General features: G+C 43.8%; 1 protein-coding gene across 2 annotated transcripts in view; it reads right to left on the reverse strand.

The window, feature by feature from the left end:
- Window positions 1–588: 588 nt before the first annotated feature.
- The window catches only part of CRIM1 (cysteine rich transmembrane BMP regulator 1), a 1,384,383-nt gene continuing 1,367,956 nt past the window's right edge, over window positions 589–17,015 (reverse strand). For both annotated transcript variants that reach the window (XM_082249820.1, XM_082249819.1), the window contains one exon: window positions 589–1,461. In XM_082249820.1, the coding sequence (XP_082105946.1) occupies window positions 1,285–1,461 (177 nt within the window). In that variant the 3' untranslated portion in view covers window positions 589–1,284. The remainder of the gene's footprint in view (window positions 1,462–17,015) is intronic.

The raw sequence follows: 17,015 nt of genomic DNA on the forward strand, positions 1-17,015 counted from the left end.
TACAAAATTAAGCAATACCCAAGTAGGGTAGCAGTTCTCTAATTTGCATAACCAGTAATGTAAAACATCCACAAAAAAACAAACCGTAAAAACAAAAAATTAAAATAAAATAAAATTAAAATCTAAATAAAAACAAAGCATTTGTCTACTCTTTCCACTTCTTTGAAGCACAACTTATATTTTCCAGCAAGATAATGCCAATGGCTTTCTATTAATGTTACCTACATCTACTACTTCCCTGGCATCAAATATATTAATAACATTGTCAAGCCTTCTCTTCATAGCACAAAAATGCAACAAAAGATCACACACACTCACACACACACACACAAAAAAATACCCATTATAAAAGAAATAATTTGAACAGCATAGTAAAGATCTTAGAATGTCAACTTTAAATACTGCTCTTAGGAAAAAATAAAAATCCAGTGCTCAGATAAAGATTTATGGATGAAAATAACACTTACTAAGCCCTCTGTAAATTTGCCCGAATTCAACTGGCCAATTAGCTATTTTAAAAAAGCAGCACAATGTATATAGTTTCAGAACCATTGCCCTCATTTCTACTTTATGGCAGCTATTATCTATTTACCATTTCCTCTATACATCTGTAAAGAGATCATCTTAGAAAGGAAAAAGTAATTGCAGCATAACTATGGCTGTGATTTATACTGTAGCATAATTAGTACTTAACAATCTTAACAACTGCAAAGATCACTCTGATCAACCTAATTTTTTGTCGTTTGACACATATGTAGAATCTCGGATGCAAGAGAAGCCAATGTCTTTAAGTAGGGGTGCAGGAATTTCCATTATTACATGTGCGAGGTTTGACAATGTGACCAACTTTGTGAAAAGAAAGTAAGTGCCCCACTAACCGCATTTGCTTTCCTCCTGTCTTCATCCTCTTAATCTCATGTGACCTCTCCATTGTCGATACCCCAAACCACCACCCCAACAAACCAGAAAAAAAGAAAACTTTTCTACAGCTATGTTACAAGCAGATATGTATGAGCCAGTTCTCCAAACTTTGGTTCTAAGAAAACACTTGGTCAGTTGTTACAAAGGGAAAGTGGGAATGTTTGTTTTGGCACATTGCAGGAGACAGGAGTTCGTCTCGGTAAGGTATTGGCAGTACATGTCACACAATCCAATGAGCAAGTGCACGTTTCTAGTTTTTTTTTTAGTTATATAGCAGGCTTTAGTCTTTTCCCATCCTCTTGTCTGAATTCTTTTCCTTTAGAAAGGAAAAAAAAATCCATGATATAGTTGTCTAGGCAATCCTCACACAGTTTGATAGAAATTATCTGCCTGAAGGTTGTTCTGCTTTTGCATACTGTAGAAGCCACTGTATCTCGAGTCTGGGTCTGCCATTCTTAACATCCTCTGTGAGCTGTCCACTTGTACCATAGTTCCTTTCTTGCAGTCCACATACACCAGCTGGTTGTTCAAGCAGGTTGGCTGTTTGAAACACAAAAAGTATGTTTACATTTAATCTCGGAAGAGGGTAACGTCACAGTTGCTTACACACAAACATTGGTCTGCACAAATCTAAAACTGGTGCTATAAATCATCAGTCTATAAGTGAGATCATCGTTGCAGAATGGTGCCTTTTGACACAGTTCCCCACACACGTCCAATGTGTAAGGTAAAAAGTCTATAGGCTTGGAAAGATAAGTTTGTAAATGGAAAAAAAATTGGCTAAAAGATAGACTTCAGAGATTAGTGGTTATCAGTGGTGTATCCAAAGGTTCAGTGTTGGGACCCTTACTTTTTAACTTCCTTATAAATGATATAGGATCTGGGATTAAAAGTACCATTTCAGTCTTTGCAGATGACACCAAGCTTTGCAGTGGAATAATTTCCTTAGTTGGTTCTGTCTAGCTCACTAGATTGCTTTAAAAAAGGCCTGGATTCTTTCATAGGTGTACACAATATAAATGGGTACTCATAGTTATAGGTAAAGTTGATCCAGGGAATATCTGATTGCCTCTTGTTGGATCAGGAAGGATTTTTTCCCCTGCTGTAGCAAATTGGATCATGCTTCGGCTTCCTCTGGATCAAGTGCAGTTATAGGATTGAGTGCATGGGATTGTATGGTTGGGTTTTCTTTACTATTTTTTAGTTTTCATTGGTTGAGCCAGATGGACTTGTGTCTTTTTTTCAACCTCACTAACAATGTAACTATGTGTCAAAATCAATCAGATCATGCTCACAATTTTTAACTCCCTCTTTGCTCCATTTATTACCTCTTTTCTTAAATGTTTCTAACTATGCCACTTTAAAATTCTGGGAACTTTGCTGCGGTGGATAGTAATAAAATAACTGAAATATGTTTTTATTGGAGGAAATATTACAGTATGCAGTGCCTATCAACTTGACATTGATTTGTACAGTTTTCTGGCCACAGCTGATCACCTGTGCATACCCCCTGCATAGAAGTGCTAATTCTTGGAGGTGTACGGCCCATGTTTTTGGGCATTCAATAATTCCCAATATATTCCCAACAAACTGTAAATGAGCTTTTACATAAGTACGTACTGATCTCTGTAGCTCCCAGCACAGTGCAGCAATTCAACTTCAAAGTTCACAGCAGAAGCACTGAAGTAGTTCTCTACTGTAAACACAAAACAGTTGGGGGGGGAACGAAAAGGCCGACCTGAACAATTTCAGTGGTTCTGCTTTGAAATTTAAGAAGTATTGATGTAGCTGCAGCTACAGAGGTCAGTGATGTTTTTTTTCAAATCCAATTTACTGCTTGGTAAAAAAAATGTTAATACTTGAGAATCCACAGTCTGACAACAATTATACTTTAACATTTAAAGATGGACACCAGGTATAATCTTTATTTCATACATATATTGGTCCAGCTTGCAGTGCAAGTATGCATATATCATACCTGAAGGGCTATTGGGTAAGCTGACAATCACTGTAGTAGTCGGTGCTAATATAGTGATAGCCAAGATCTTCTGGGTCCTACTCTTTCTTCTTTGTGGCTTCCTCTCTGCTCACTAACCTCAGAGGGTTACTTGTTTGCCACTACCGCCATGACATTACAGCGAACACCATATATCTAAGTCCCTCTGTCCCACTTTCCTCATTTGTCCCCCATTTTGGTCTGATCTATATAGTTGTATATAAAATGCACTTTTTATCTTTCAAAAAGTGTTTCCCAGTGCTAAACCTTTCATTCAATATCTAAGTTGCTGCATTTGTAATTTTCAAAAGCCAGTAAGGAATAGTAGTCGTAACAAAAAAAACATTTGTGGATTTAACCACTTCTCGACCGCCCACCTCAGTTATACTGCGGCAGGGCGGTCCTCCTGCGCGAACCGACGTAGAGATAAGTCGGTCGGTCGTGTGCCTGCGGCTAGGGGGCGAGCGCATGCTGCCACCGGCGCTTCTGCCCCAACTCGGCAGCGGGGATGCCGATGCACGGGGCAGGCGGCTCCGATTGCCGCCTGACACACGCGAACGCTCCCTGCTGAGAGAGAAGAACGGGCAGCTGTTGTAAACACAGCTGACCTTTCTTCTCTCTGCAATGATCACAGAGCGCCTGTGATCCTTCTATATAGGAACACAGGTCTCTGTGATCATTTCACAAGCCACGCCCCCCAAAGTTAGAAACACGCCCCTAGGTACACATTTAACCCCTTGATCACTTACTGTGTTAACCCCTTCCCTGCCAGTGTACTTATTACAGTAACAGTGCATATTTTTAGCACTGATTACTGTAGTAATGTCACTGGTCCCCCCAAAAGTGTGAAAAATGTCAGTCAGGGGTCCGATCTGTCCTGCGAAAAATCGCAGATCGCCACCATTACTAGTAAAAAAAAAGAAAAAAAAAAAAAAAACAGTAACAATTACATAAATCTCTCCCGTAGCTAGTAGATGCAATAACTTTTGCGCAAACCAATCAAAATACGTTTATTGCGATTTTTTTTACCAAAAATATATAGCAGAAAACAAATTGGCCTAAAATGTTAAAAAATTTTGATTTTACATTTTTTTTTTTGGAATGTTATATAGCAGAATGTAAAAAATATTGGTTTTTTTTTTTTCAGAATTGTCACTCTTTTTTTGTTCATAGCACAAAAAATAAAAAATCGCACAGGTGATCAAATACCACCAAAAGAAAGTTCTATTTGTGGGAAAAAAGGACATCAATTTTATTTGGGTACAGCGTTGCATGACCGTGCAATTGTCCATTAAAATAACGCAGAGCCGAACCGCAAAATATGGCCTGGTCATTAAGGGGGAAAATCTTCTGGTCCAGAAGTGATTAACTCATTTTTTCATATAATTCTCCTTTAAGGGGGTGTGGCAGGGGGGGTGTCCTATGCCTACATTTTTTGCTAATAGTTGTCCCTTATTCCCACTGTTGGGAGGTATGGTGATAATGCTATTAACTGGTACGTATCATGCAATCTGTATACATTTGCTTGATTGCAACAGTATATCCATTCAGCAAAGGTATATTTGCCAGAAGCTGTACATGTTAAACCAACTTCCACTAATCTGTAGCATATCCTAGTGGTGATATAGCACTGCAGCTCAACTTTATCCAGATGGAAAAAGCAGATGGCCATACATGGGGCTAGTGGCTAACAAATAATCTATATTAATAAAACCCATGTGTCTCTGCGTCAGTCCCTGTGTCCGTGGAATTGCGCTACTGCGCATGTGCCCCATGACAGCCATTGGGACGCAGAGAGACTTCGGGCAGCCGGCCGGCGCTGGGTGGGCGTGTTACACAGGAGCGGATCCCCGCCCACTTCACTTTCTCCTCAGGATTGGCTGGTGTTCCGATCTGTGGAGACTGCCACCCCCCCGGAGTGCGGAGACTGCGGCCGGCCCGCGGCCTTTAGGAGAGCCCGAGGATCGGGCCTGCACGGGGCGCCGAGGATGACGGATACCCTACGGAGTTCCACCCTCGGAGGAGGTGCCGGGAAGACTGAGGAGACGCGGGAAGCCGGGGACTGAACTGAAGAGAAGTGACCATGAGGCAAGTGCACAGACGGGGGAAGGGGGGAATGCTGGCATCTCTGCATTTATTGGGGGCAATGCTGTGGCACTCTGCATTGATTGGGGGCAATGCTGTGGGCACTCTGCAATTGATTGGGGGCAATGCTGTGAGCACCCTGCAATTGATTGGGGGCAATGCTGTGGGCACCCTGCAATTGATTGGAGGCAATGCTGTGGGCACCCTGCAATTGATTGGGGGCAATGCTGTGGGCACCCTGCAATTGATTGGGGGCATTGCTGTGGGCACTCTGCAATTGATTGGGGGCATTGCTGTGGGCACTCTGCAATTGATTGGGGGCATTGCTGTGGCACTCTGCAATTGATTGGGGGCATTTCTGTGGCACTCTGCAATTGATTGGGGGCATTGCTGTGGCACTCTGCAATTGATTGGGGGCATTGCTGTGGCACGCTGCAATTAATTGGGGGCAATGCTGTGGGCACTCTGCAATTGATTGGGGGCAATGCTGTGGGCACCCTGCAATTGATTGGGGGCGATGCTGTGGGCACCCTGCAATTGATTGGGGGCAATGCTGTGGGCACTCTGCAATTGATTGGGGGCAATGCTGTGGGCACTCTGCAATTGATTGGGGGCAATGCTGTGGGCACTCTGCAATTGATTGGGGGCAATGCTGTGGGCACTCTGCAATTGATTGGGGGCACGCTGGTCACTCTGCATTGACGTCCCCCCCCCCCCCAATTGCTCAGTCTAAAGGTTTGCCCTCAGAAAATGTTTTACTTGCTCAGCACAGTAAAAAATTAGAGGGAACATTGGCGGCCGGTGTTCTGTCAGAAAACGTCATTTCCGGTGCAGGTTCGTCATGCACCAGCTGTAGTTGCTTCACACGTCTTACTGCGCATGCGAAGAATAGGTAGGGAATTTTGATAACATCGTAAGGGCTGAGGCACAAGTCCTACTGTGCATGAGCGGGCGCATGCGCCCCAACGGATCGGGCAGCGCCATCTCTTATAACAAACATACATCCCATCTCCATGGCACACACTGCGCCGATCGGACAATCCTATTCCCTACCCACACGCGCACGCCCACTGTCTCATTGTCGGGTCGGCGCAGTGTGTGGCATGGGGATCGGATTGTTGGGTCGGTGCAGTGTTGGGTCAGCGCAGTGTGTGCCATGGAGATTGGATGGATGTTTGTTATAAGAGATCCCGCTGCCCGACCCGTTGGTGCGCATGCGCCGGTGCATGCACACTAGGACTTTTGTCTGACCCCTCACGATGCATCATAATCATAATTCCCTACCTACTCTGCGCATGCCCAATAGGACGTGTGACGCAGGTACAAGCTGCTGCATGACGAATCCACAGCTGATCTCAATCGGAAATTATGTAGGTAGGGAAATCTGATGGGGTAGGGAAATCTGACAGAACACCGGGCAAAACTGTTGAAGCGGCGGGTGTGCGCGGGCATGCGGCGGATGTGCGCTTGCATGGACTTACTGCTAAGCGGCAGCGGGTGTTACAAGTGGCGGTGGGCGAGCGATGTCACGCGAGAGCCGCTCGGTCAGCTCTGTGCGTGTCCCCGATGTTGCTAGGGCAACAGGGACGCTATGCGCAGAGCTGGCTACGTCATGCGGCTCTTGCGTTGTTAGAAAAAAAAGAACGAGATAAGCGAGACAGTCAGCTCTGCGCATGTCCCCGACGTTGCTAGGGCAACAGGGACGCAGAGCTAACAGAGGCTCTCGCTTAACTGGAACAAGTCTGTTTTTACAAATGTTTGACCACATATGTTCTAGCGCCCGTTAATTTAACGGGCTTAATGTCTAGTGTAGTTAATAAATAGATTTGTTTTGTTTAACTAAACTTGCGCCAAGATTCAATCCCATCATTAAACACATTTTGCTGATATGGTAAGTTTTACAAACTGCAATTTGAATGCCTTTTTATACATCAACATTTGATCCATATGCATTACTGTATCTGTGTGGAAAGGGTTAAGTGCACAGGAAAAATGCAAATGTTCTCTTGGAATACCAAAACCTTACATTCCCTTGTGGAATGTTCTGAATGTGATTGTGTGAGCAGACATGCAAAGCAAGTGATATTGCCTTGGGCCGAAATTCAAATATTCACGATATTACTTTTCTAGTTTAGTGCTATAACTTGCTTCTCTTCCGCAAGGCATGACAGCATGCTACATACAGCTATCTCATATAGAGAAACATGCAAGTACATCACAGGATTTAGGGGTTAAATAATAAAGATAAAAACCAATTGACGTTTCAAGTGGCAAAATAGCACACAGCAAATTCAAAATGATCATAATAACCACCAGAAACAATGTAGCATTCTACCTGCAGTAATACATTGTTGCAGTGGACTTATGCTGGATAATAAAAAACCTATAGAAACATTTGGAAAACACATCAGATCTCAATAGGGCAAAATCATGCTGGATATCTATACTGGTATTGACTGGGAAATGTGTTAGGATTGAAAGGGTGCCATACTGTTTGATGAAAATATAAATATTCAACCTACAGAGGCCTGAATTGAAAGACACCCTGAAAAATTTATGCAGTAAGCTAGTCCATTTTGCTGAAAATTTCATTGCAGCAATTTAAAATGGTGCTCAGTAGTTTCTATTATTGATCAACCAATATTGTTTTTTTACCGCCGATACAGATATTTTGGTCATCGGATATCGATATCAGCCGATATTTTCGAACATTCATTTTTATTTATTTTTTTTAATGTCTACAGGTACTCTTGTGGAGGGATCTGCACTTAAAAGCATTCAAAAGGACAAGTTTGGCTGGTTTGAATACTGTACGTTTTTTTAATTCCGTGCCGCCAGTATCCGGAAGTGATGTCATGTCATGACATCACTTCCGGGTACTCAGCGGCGCCAAATTCAAAGAAATGGAGACCCGATCAGATGGCGGCGGTGAAGGTAGGATTCCCGGGTCTCCCCGTGGGACAGGAGACCCGGACTAGCCGCGAAGGCGGCAGGAGGGGGGGGGGGGGACGTCCCCTCCCACTCCTTGGAATGACAGCCGAGCGGCTTCTCAGCCACATCGTTGTCATTACAAGACAGCCGACCATTGGCTATGAACACCGGTACCGGGGTGATGCCTCTAGCTGCAGGCATCACTCCGGTACACCAGTTTCCCAAAATATCGGCAATATCGGAAAATCAAAAGGCCGATTCCGATATAATCGGGGAAAATGCATATCGGCCCCCGATATATCGATGTTGCCGATAATCGGTCAATCATTAGTTTCTATGGCCCCCCCTCCTGATTGTATGCATGCCTGACAACATCTGGGCATGCTCCCAATGAGAGGACAGATAGTGTCCTGGTGTATTTCATCCCAGATGTGGACCAGGGCATCACTGAGCTCCTGAACAGACTGAGGTGCAATCTGGCAGTACCGGATGGACCAAAAGGTTTTCTATTAGATTTAGGTCAGGCGAGCGTGGGGGCCATTTAATGCTATCAATTCCTTCATCCTCCAGGAATTGGCTGCATACTCTCACCACATGAGGCCGAGCATTGTTGTGCACCAGGAGGATCCCAGGAACCACTGCGCCAGTGTAGGATCTGACAATGGGTCCAAGGATTTCATCCTGATACCTTATGGCAGGGTGCCATTGTCTAGCCTGTAGAGGTCTGTGCGTCCCTCCATGGATATGCCTCTCCAGACCATCACTGACCCACCACCAAAGCAGTCATGCTGAATGATGTTACAGGCAGCATAATGTTCTCCAAGGCTTATCCAGACCCTTTCATATCATAGACCCTTTCAAAAGTTCAGCCGGATGTCATAAATAACGGGGAACTGGCCACTATATTACCGGTCTCCGATTATGAGACATTCGGGCTGAACAGGGAGATGAGCAACATACTCATCAGTAGGCGATGCCAGAGAGAACAACCACACGAGCCGACAATCTCGGCATACAGCTAAATTAGACAGTTATTAGCCTCATAGCTTATGCAGAGAGTTCCGCTAGCACCGCCACTCATGAATATTTAACAAATCACCGGTAATATAGTGGCCAGTTCCCCGTTATTTATGACATCCGGCTGAACTTTTGCTGCTCCTTTACTGTTCTATTTTATTTTGGTGGATTCATATACATCCTCGATTATATGTTTACTGTACTGAATTATTGCTCACATATAGGGTGCAGCAGATCCATGCATGTGTGCTTGTTTTTAATGACCACGTGGTCACTATTTGTAGTGGTGAGGTGGAAGGTTATTCTTTTTAATACCATATGTTCCTTGTGACTCAATAAAATTTGTACTATTTTTATTAGGAACTGTTGGGGTTTTTATGTTTTTTTTGTAAAACTCTATCCAACTATACCCCGGTAACTCTATCATGTATGGCGCTGTTGGGCAATTTATTTTCTTTGTTGTCCTGATTTCTTTGTATGCTGTTTTTGCCATTTGAGTTATTTTGTCATATATGAGCGAGTTGGTTTTCATAGTCATAATATTTATTCCTAGCGGAGACATACTTTCCTTCTTTTTCCTTTTTTTGTGCCCTATAAAAGGACTCTGCTCAGCCCATCAAATTGCTGGATTGTCTTCAGCTCTTTCGGTGTCCTGAGCGTTTTATACTTCCTGGATTCCAGTTGTAATGTTAGAAAACCATACTTCGTGAAAATTCCATACCCACATCACTTCCTGTCAGGAACAGCTGAGCAGCGTTGCAGTGCACATGCTCACAGCCCCGGATACGTCATTGAACAGCTGAGGAGCTGACAAGTGCGCATGCTCGGAGGGTATGGAATTTTCACGGTAGTGTGTGTAACGTTACACCGCATCAGCTGTTGCGGCGTTTACATTAAAGGTTACATTAAAACAGCTCAGCTGCAATATGAATCTCCGCTCCTATCCCTGTCACTTCCCTGATCTCGGCTACTAAATGTAAAAGCGGCAGCGGGTGTATGAAATGTAAATGACGGAGATCTCAGCTCTGTGATTTATATTTTCATACACCCGCCGCCGCTTTTATATTTTGTGCCCGAGATCAGGGAAGTGACAGGGGTAGGAGCGGAGATGATTCATGTTGCAGCCGAGCTGTTTTAATGTAACCGCCGCAACAGTTGTGGCTGTATAACGTTACACACACTGCCGTGAAAAATCCATACCCTACGAGCATGCGCACTAGTAAGCTCCTCAGCTGTTCAATGACGTAGGTGCTGACGTATGTGCACCGGAGGTGACGAGAGTATGGATTTTTTTACGGGTATGGTTTTTTCACGGAACACCAGCTTGTTCCTGACCTGTCTGCTCTCTCTCCTGGCTTTGACCCTTGGCTCCATCTGACCATCCCTGCTCCAGTTTGGCTCTCCTGTTAATCGGACCTCAGCTTGGCCCGCTGTCCATTGAGAGAGCCATGCAGCGGGAGCGACATCATCTAGACTCGACCATTCAAAGGGCCAGAGCCCGCAAACCCAAAAGGAAGCCCGGGTGAATATGGATTCCCTGTCAGTGAAGACAGGGCGCCGCTGGAGGGATCAGTTTCACAGGTAAGTCTGTCATAATGTGCTAGTATATGGTGCATACTAGCACATTATGACATTACCCTTCGGGGGGGGGGGGCGACATTTATTTATTAATTTCAATGTGGTTTACTACTGCTTTAATAAGTGTTAGATGGAGCTGGACTAATTTGTTAGGCACTGATGTAAAGTCTGTCTAAATTTACTAGTCCCATCTATCACTATCCTTTGCGCAGGTTGACAATGCTGCTGTCAAAGGGTGACTATGTTGCTCCACCATAGATAGAGTGGAGGAGTGTGTGTAGCCACTCTAAGACAGGAAGTGTGTTAAAGTGTTACGCACCCAGGACCCTGCATTCACTATAACTCTACTCCCACAGTACACAGAACATAGAAAAGGCAATTTTTTATTTTTTTTATTTAAGTAAATATCAACTGCTAAATACCTTTTACCATCAGTAGTATATAGCAGTCTTGTGACTTCTATCAGTGCCTGGTTAAAACTTGCAGGAGGAGTTTTCATCCTGGCTGTCTTATCAGGATGCAGGACCCCTGACCCTCTGTCCAAGGGAAAAAAAACTCTAGCAATACACACCAAACTGAGCATGTGGAGACTGACTCCACTAACTCTGTCTTATCCAGACAGGTTATCAGGACAGTGCAAGAAGAGGAGGATCTGTGCATACAGGCTCAAACAGCCTTTTCACAAAATGCGGAGGATTAACTCCTTAGATTCCACAGTGAGTATAACCAGCATGCTTTACTGCATATATAGACCGATTTTACTGTTGTGGGTTTAGTAACACTTTATGGGGAAAAAACGAAAACAAAAAAAGGAAAACCAATGCAGCCTTGACATCTAACGTTGGTACACTGCAGTATATTACATTTTTGTTTTTAGATTTAGATACACTTTAAATGCATAGTTACATAGTAGGTGAGGTTGAATAAAGACAATAGTCCATCCAGTTCAACCTGTGTAGGTGTGTGTGGCTGTACTCATCTCACATACCCCTGAATGTTCTGATCCTTGAGATGTAAGTCTAAGAGTCTTTTGAAAGCCACCATACTACCCGCAGAAACCACCTCTTGTGGTAGAGAATTCCACAATCTTGTAGCCCTAACAGTAAAGAACCCCCCACGTTGCCTGTGGTTAAAACGCTTCTCCTCTAATCGCATTGTATGCCCTCGAGTCCTCATGCAATCCCTTCGAATGAACAGCTTTTTTTCTAAGCTGGAATCCCCATTAAGATATTTATAAATTGCTATCATGTCCCCCCTCAGACGTCTCTTCTCCAGGGAGAATAAATCGAGCGATTGTAGATGCTCTTCATAGTCAAGGTCCTCCAATCCCCTAATTAGTTTAGTTGCCCTTCTCTGGACTCTCTCCAGCTCCAACACATCCCTCCTGAGGACTGGCGACCAGAACTGGACAGAATACTCCAGATGCGGTCGGACCAGAGTTATATAAAGTGGAAGGATTATAGTCTTATCTCTGGAATCCCTTTCTTTATGCATGCTAATATTCTGCTGGCTTTGGCAGCTGCCGCTTGACATTGCATGCTGTTGCCTAATCTATCATCAACCAAGACTCCCAGATCCTTCTCCATTTTTGATTCCCCCAAGGGTTCCCCTCCTAACGTGTATTGTGCTTTAATGTTTTTAGTCCCCAAGTGCAAAACCTTACACTTCTCCACGTTAAACCTCATTTGCCATGTCGTTGCCCACTCTGTAATTTTGTCCAGGTCATTCTGTAGGATATCTGCTTCATGCTGTGCAGTTATTGCCAGTGTGCACCAAAGCAAGAAGACCCATATGTCCTTCACAAATGTTAAACTAAAATAGTCAACCAAGATCTCCATATTAAAGAATATGTTACAAATGTTTGGTAACCTTTGAGCTTTATTGATAAGCAAAAGTGTGCCTGTTCGCTTGAGGGGGCAGTCTCTGGGATATTTCAAGCAATATTTCAAGATATTTCAAGAAGTGTTTTAGTGGCAGTTTGTGAAGGAGGGGAGTGCAGATGGTATGACAGAGGGCTGTATGTGTGGGGGAGCAGTGCAGATGGTATTACAGCAGGCAGTATTTGAAGGGGAGGAGATGAAAGGTATTACAGTGAGCACTATGTGCAGAAGAGAGGTTTAGAGGCTATGGCAGTGGTTAGTATGTGCAGAGGGTAGGACAGCAGTACTATGGTGGTGGTTTGTATGCAAAAGAAATAAACATGAGGGTATGATGTTAGCCAGTAAGCACAGACAAAAATTCTGGAGAGTATGAGAGCAGCAGTATGTGCAGTAAAAGGTATTACCATTGACTATAAGTGCGGGAGAGGAGACTGAAGGGTACAACAGTGAATAGAACTGTGAGAAAAAAAGTGCAGAGGGTATTAGAGAAGGCAGTATGTGCAGGGGAGGAGTACAGAAGGTATTAGAGAAGGCAGTATGTGCAGGGAGGAGTGCAGAGGGTATGTGTGCACAGCCAATGCTTGGGAGAGGTGATGAAGAGAGAAGGCCATGACAGTGTATACAATGTACCGAAAAGGGTGTTAAAGATTCACAAAAAAGGAGTGGAAACTGTAAAAGGACAGGGCACACTTTTGCTTGTTTATTTTATTTTTTTATTGTGGTAACAGGTTCTCTTTACAAGGAAATTAGAGGTGGGTTCAACTCCTGTCCATTGGATACTGACAAAAAGTTATTGATCTGCATGTAAGCTGGTTGAGAGCACCATGTACTAATGGTAAGAAGCTGGAAATGCTCTGTGACAGAAGTGTAACTAAGTGCAATTTGAGAGTGCACAGTCTACTGTATAAGAATTAACATCTAAACTTTTTAGCCCAGCTCCTTTGATTTCTCAACCAACATTTGTTGAGCCAGGTATTGGCAGTAGAGCCATCCATTGCTCGAATTTTGGACAGTTCACAGGATTCAGATGAACCTAAAGTTGTGTATAATCAGCTTTAGAAGAGTGTGTGTGTGTGTGCGCGAGGGGGGGTGCAACACTGGGGTTATAAACAGGCAGAAAGGTGCTACAAGCCTCAGGAGAATGCAATTGGCAGGTGTCCACTGCACATGTGCGATTCCACTTGGAATGAAAGTGGGAGCAGGTACCTGTCAAAATCGGGTACTTCTTCCCCCCCACTCCCACTGGCTCCTCAAAAGTGCTAACTGTGCAAGAGGAGCGGGGGGCAAGTCTTAATTTCCCCTTTTGGGTGGCGTTCCGCTTTAAGTGAGGTAAAACTATGTGCAGGGCAGTTAAAATACAATCAAAGATAAAACAACAAAAAATAAAAAATAAACAAACAAAAAATTCTCAGTTGAGTATTTGAAGTGAAAACAGGTTCACGTCACTGCACTTCCCTATAAACTTTGTAAAAGGAGGCTCTGTGAAGATAGCTACATAGTTCAATCAACAGGAAAAAAAACTCCATATACAGAATCCTAAACCCATAGTTGATCCAAAAGAAGGCAAAAAAACCACTATAAAGCAAGGCCCAATTTGCTCTAGCGGCTTTTGGTCGTTCCCTGGATCAATAATCCCTGGTATTAGGATTATTATCACATGTAGGTGTCCCAGATCACGGGCGGAATCACCACGATTCTACCCATGATCCTGAGTTGCCACAAATCGCAAGACGCGCTTGCGATCCCCGTCACTTTCAATGGCACCCACCCGCGATTCAGAACGCCTACATGTGAATGGAGCTTTTGGGCTTGTTCACACTTGACTAAATTCTAACTCCTAACAAAAGCTCCTATAGCGTTATTGTGCTTTGGAATAGCATTAGACTCACATTAATGCACTTTAGTTTAGGCGTTAATGCGCCTTAGTATTGGCGTTAGACTGGCATGTTTACAAGTGTTAATGATGCTTAAAAAATTCTCCCCAAATGCCCTATGAGCGGTTTTGATGCATTTGATGTAATTAAAACCGCTCCACAAACGCCAACTTTTTTTATTTTTAAAGAGGAAGGAACATTACAGGAAGTAAACAATTTGAGGTGTGGCTTGTCATGATGAATGTTTCCTGTGCATACTCCATTAGCAGGGAAGGAAGCAGCAGGGATTCCCTTACTATGCTTTATCTCATGTTTGGCCTCCTGTGGATGATGCACATGTATGAGCAACTGGCTGAGAAGAGGAAGAAGAGAAGGGCATCAAGGCACTATTGGGTACATCCAATTGCCTCTCAGAGATATTCCAAAGCGGGGGTGAGCAACCCGTTGATCACAATCAACCAGTAGATCACAGCCAGTTGCATCAAACAGTGCAATGCAGAGGGACTACTTGTAAAGTTGGAGCTGTAGTGGGGAGCAAGAGCCCCATAAGCCAATGCCTCCTTTGTAGTGCTGGCTCCTGTTACATAGGGAGTCATACCAACTGCACTCTACCTCCTATTCCGGCTCGTGTTCTCCAGAGTGGTGCCAGCAGCAGGAAAGAAGAGATCTTCATGTCAGTGTGAACCAATACACTGGGCATAATAGTATAGGGCTACTTTCACACTGAAGCACTGCTGTTTACCCACACTGCGGGTGCAGTGCAATGTACCTGCAGCATTCCTGAGGGTTTGCTGCACTTAGCCATATACTTCTATTATATCTTGGGGGTGTGGTGCACTTTCTGAATGCAGGAGTACTGGTGCGCTTTCAGAAAGTGCACCACACCTGCAGGATTTAAAGGAAGTCTATGGCAAAGCACAGCTAACCCAGGAAAGTCACAGATGCCCTGCGGTGCAGGTAAACCACAGCAAATCAGTATGAAAGCAGCCTTATAAGGGGCTCAGAACAGTAAAGGTGCATTTACATTTTAATTTTTGGGGTGGCAAAACCATATAGTTAAGACATGTTTTTACCACCCCTGCCCCAACCGCACCCCTTTAGTTGCAGTGGCCAGGGGTGTACAAATGTTGCAGCCAAAGCAGGAGTTATTATTAGTTGTTGGGTGTACCACCGCCAAGGATGACCCATTCATGTGAATGAGACTGCTCTGCAAGTGCCCTGCAACCTTGTGCAGTACAGCAAACAAGGGGTTAAAGCAGGCAGCATTGTGTTGCTTTCTCACCACCTATTTTAACCGCTTGGACCCTGCATAAGTATGCAGTTGTGGGGCGCTTGCAGAATAGCCCCATTTACTTGAATGGGTTCCGACTGGCAGGCGGTAGAACCCACCAAAAGCAAAAAGGAGGCTTAATTCATGCTGTGGCATGTGTTCACCTTTAGCTAAAGGAGGTAGCTAAAGGAGGTAGCGATTTGGGGTGGTAAAAATACAACTCAACCAAAGGGTTTTACCACCCCCAACTTTACGTGTGAATGAGCCCTTAGGTTGCAAATGCAACTCATTCACAAGTGTAGCAGGCACTGCTGCTCCTCTGAAAAGTAATTAGAGTGTGTTTGACAGGTGGTGAGGAGGTGATATGTTTCCTCCTCACCTCCTGATTTAAACCCATGACTGCCATAAACTGCAAGCTATTGTGACATGGTAGTACTGCAATTAGAGGTTTTAATCAGGTGTGAGTAGGTGACACTGGACAACACTGTGCGTGGTGATCTTTGACTTCTCCCATGTTCAGGTAGATCTTCACCTCTTTCATGCCCTGTATTACCCCCAGAAGTTGATGTCAGCCATCTTCAAGCAGCACAAACAAGAAGTGCATAGAAGGAAGTGACTGCAGGACACTCTATGCTCTCCTCTATCACCACAGGGCATTGTGGGACATTATATTCCTCCTGCATGATTTTTTTTTTTTTTTAAAACTCATTTTAACGCGCTGCAACCACACCACTAACGTCTGCCAGTGTGTTTGCAGAGCGTTACCATAGACTTGAATGGGAGGTGCTGAAAAGCTTCAAACTACTCCAGACTCAACATGAGGCTTCAAGTTTGAAGCAAGCGATGTGACGCAATGCCAACGCTTCATGTGTTGATAATATGAACAGCACTATGTGCTGTCCATAGAATCATTTGCATAGGCGCCTGAGAAGCATTCATTGACAGTGTGAACTTAGCCTTACTGTGAAAAAGTCTTTCCATATATGAAGTTTAAATATATGTTCTTCCAAAGTGTAACCAGTGCCCCTTGTCCTCTGTAATGACCTTTAAGTGAATAACTAATGAAGTTCACTATATATTTACTGTGTACATGGTCATCATATCCCTCTATAATCGCCTCGTCAAGAGAGAATAAATCAATTCCCCTAATCTTTCCACATAGCTGAACTCCTCCATGCCTCTTATCAGTTTCGTTGCCCTTCTTTGCATTTTCTTCAAGTCCTCAATATCCTTTTTTGTGAATTGACGCCCAAAACTGAATAGCACATTCTAGATGAGGTCTTACCAATGATTAGTACAGGTGCAAAATTATGTCCTCTCTCTCTGTAATCTATACCACTTTTAATACAAAAAATGAATTTGCTGACTTTTTAAACTGCAGCTTGGCACTGCATGCTAATAATAAGAGTATGATCTACCAGAACTGCATCAGCTGTTCTCCTTCTAGTATGTATGATGTAAGC

The sequence above is a fragment of the Pelophylax lessonae genome (assembly GCF_965119305.1).
Source record: "Pelophylax lessonae genome assembly, chromosome: 3".
NCBI lineage: Eukaryota > Metazoa > Chordata > Amphibia > Anura > Ranidae > Pelophylax > Pelophylax lessonae.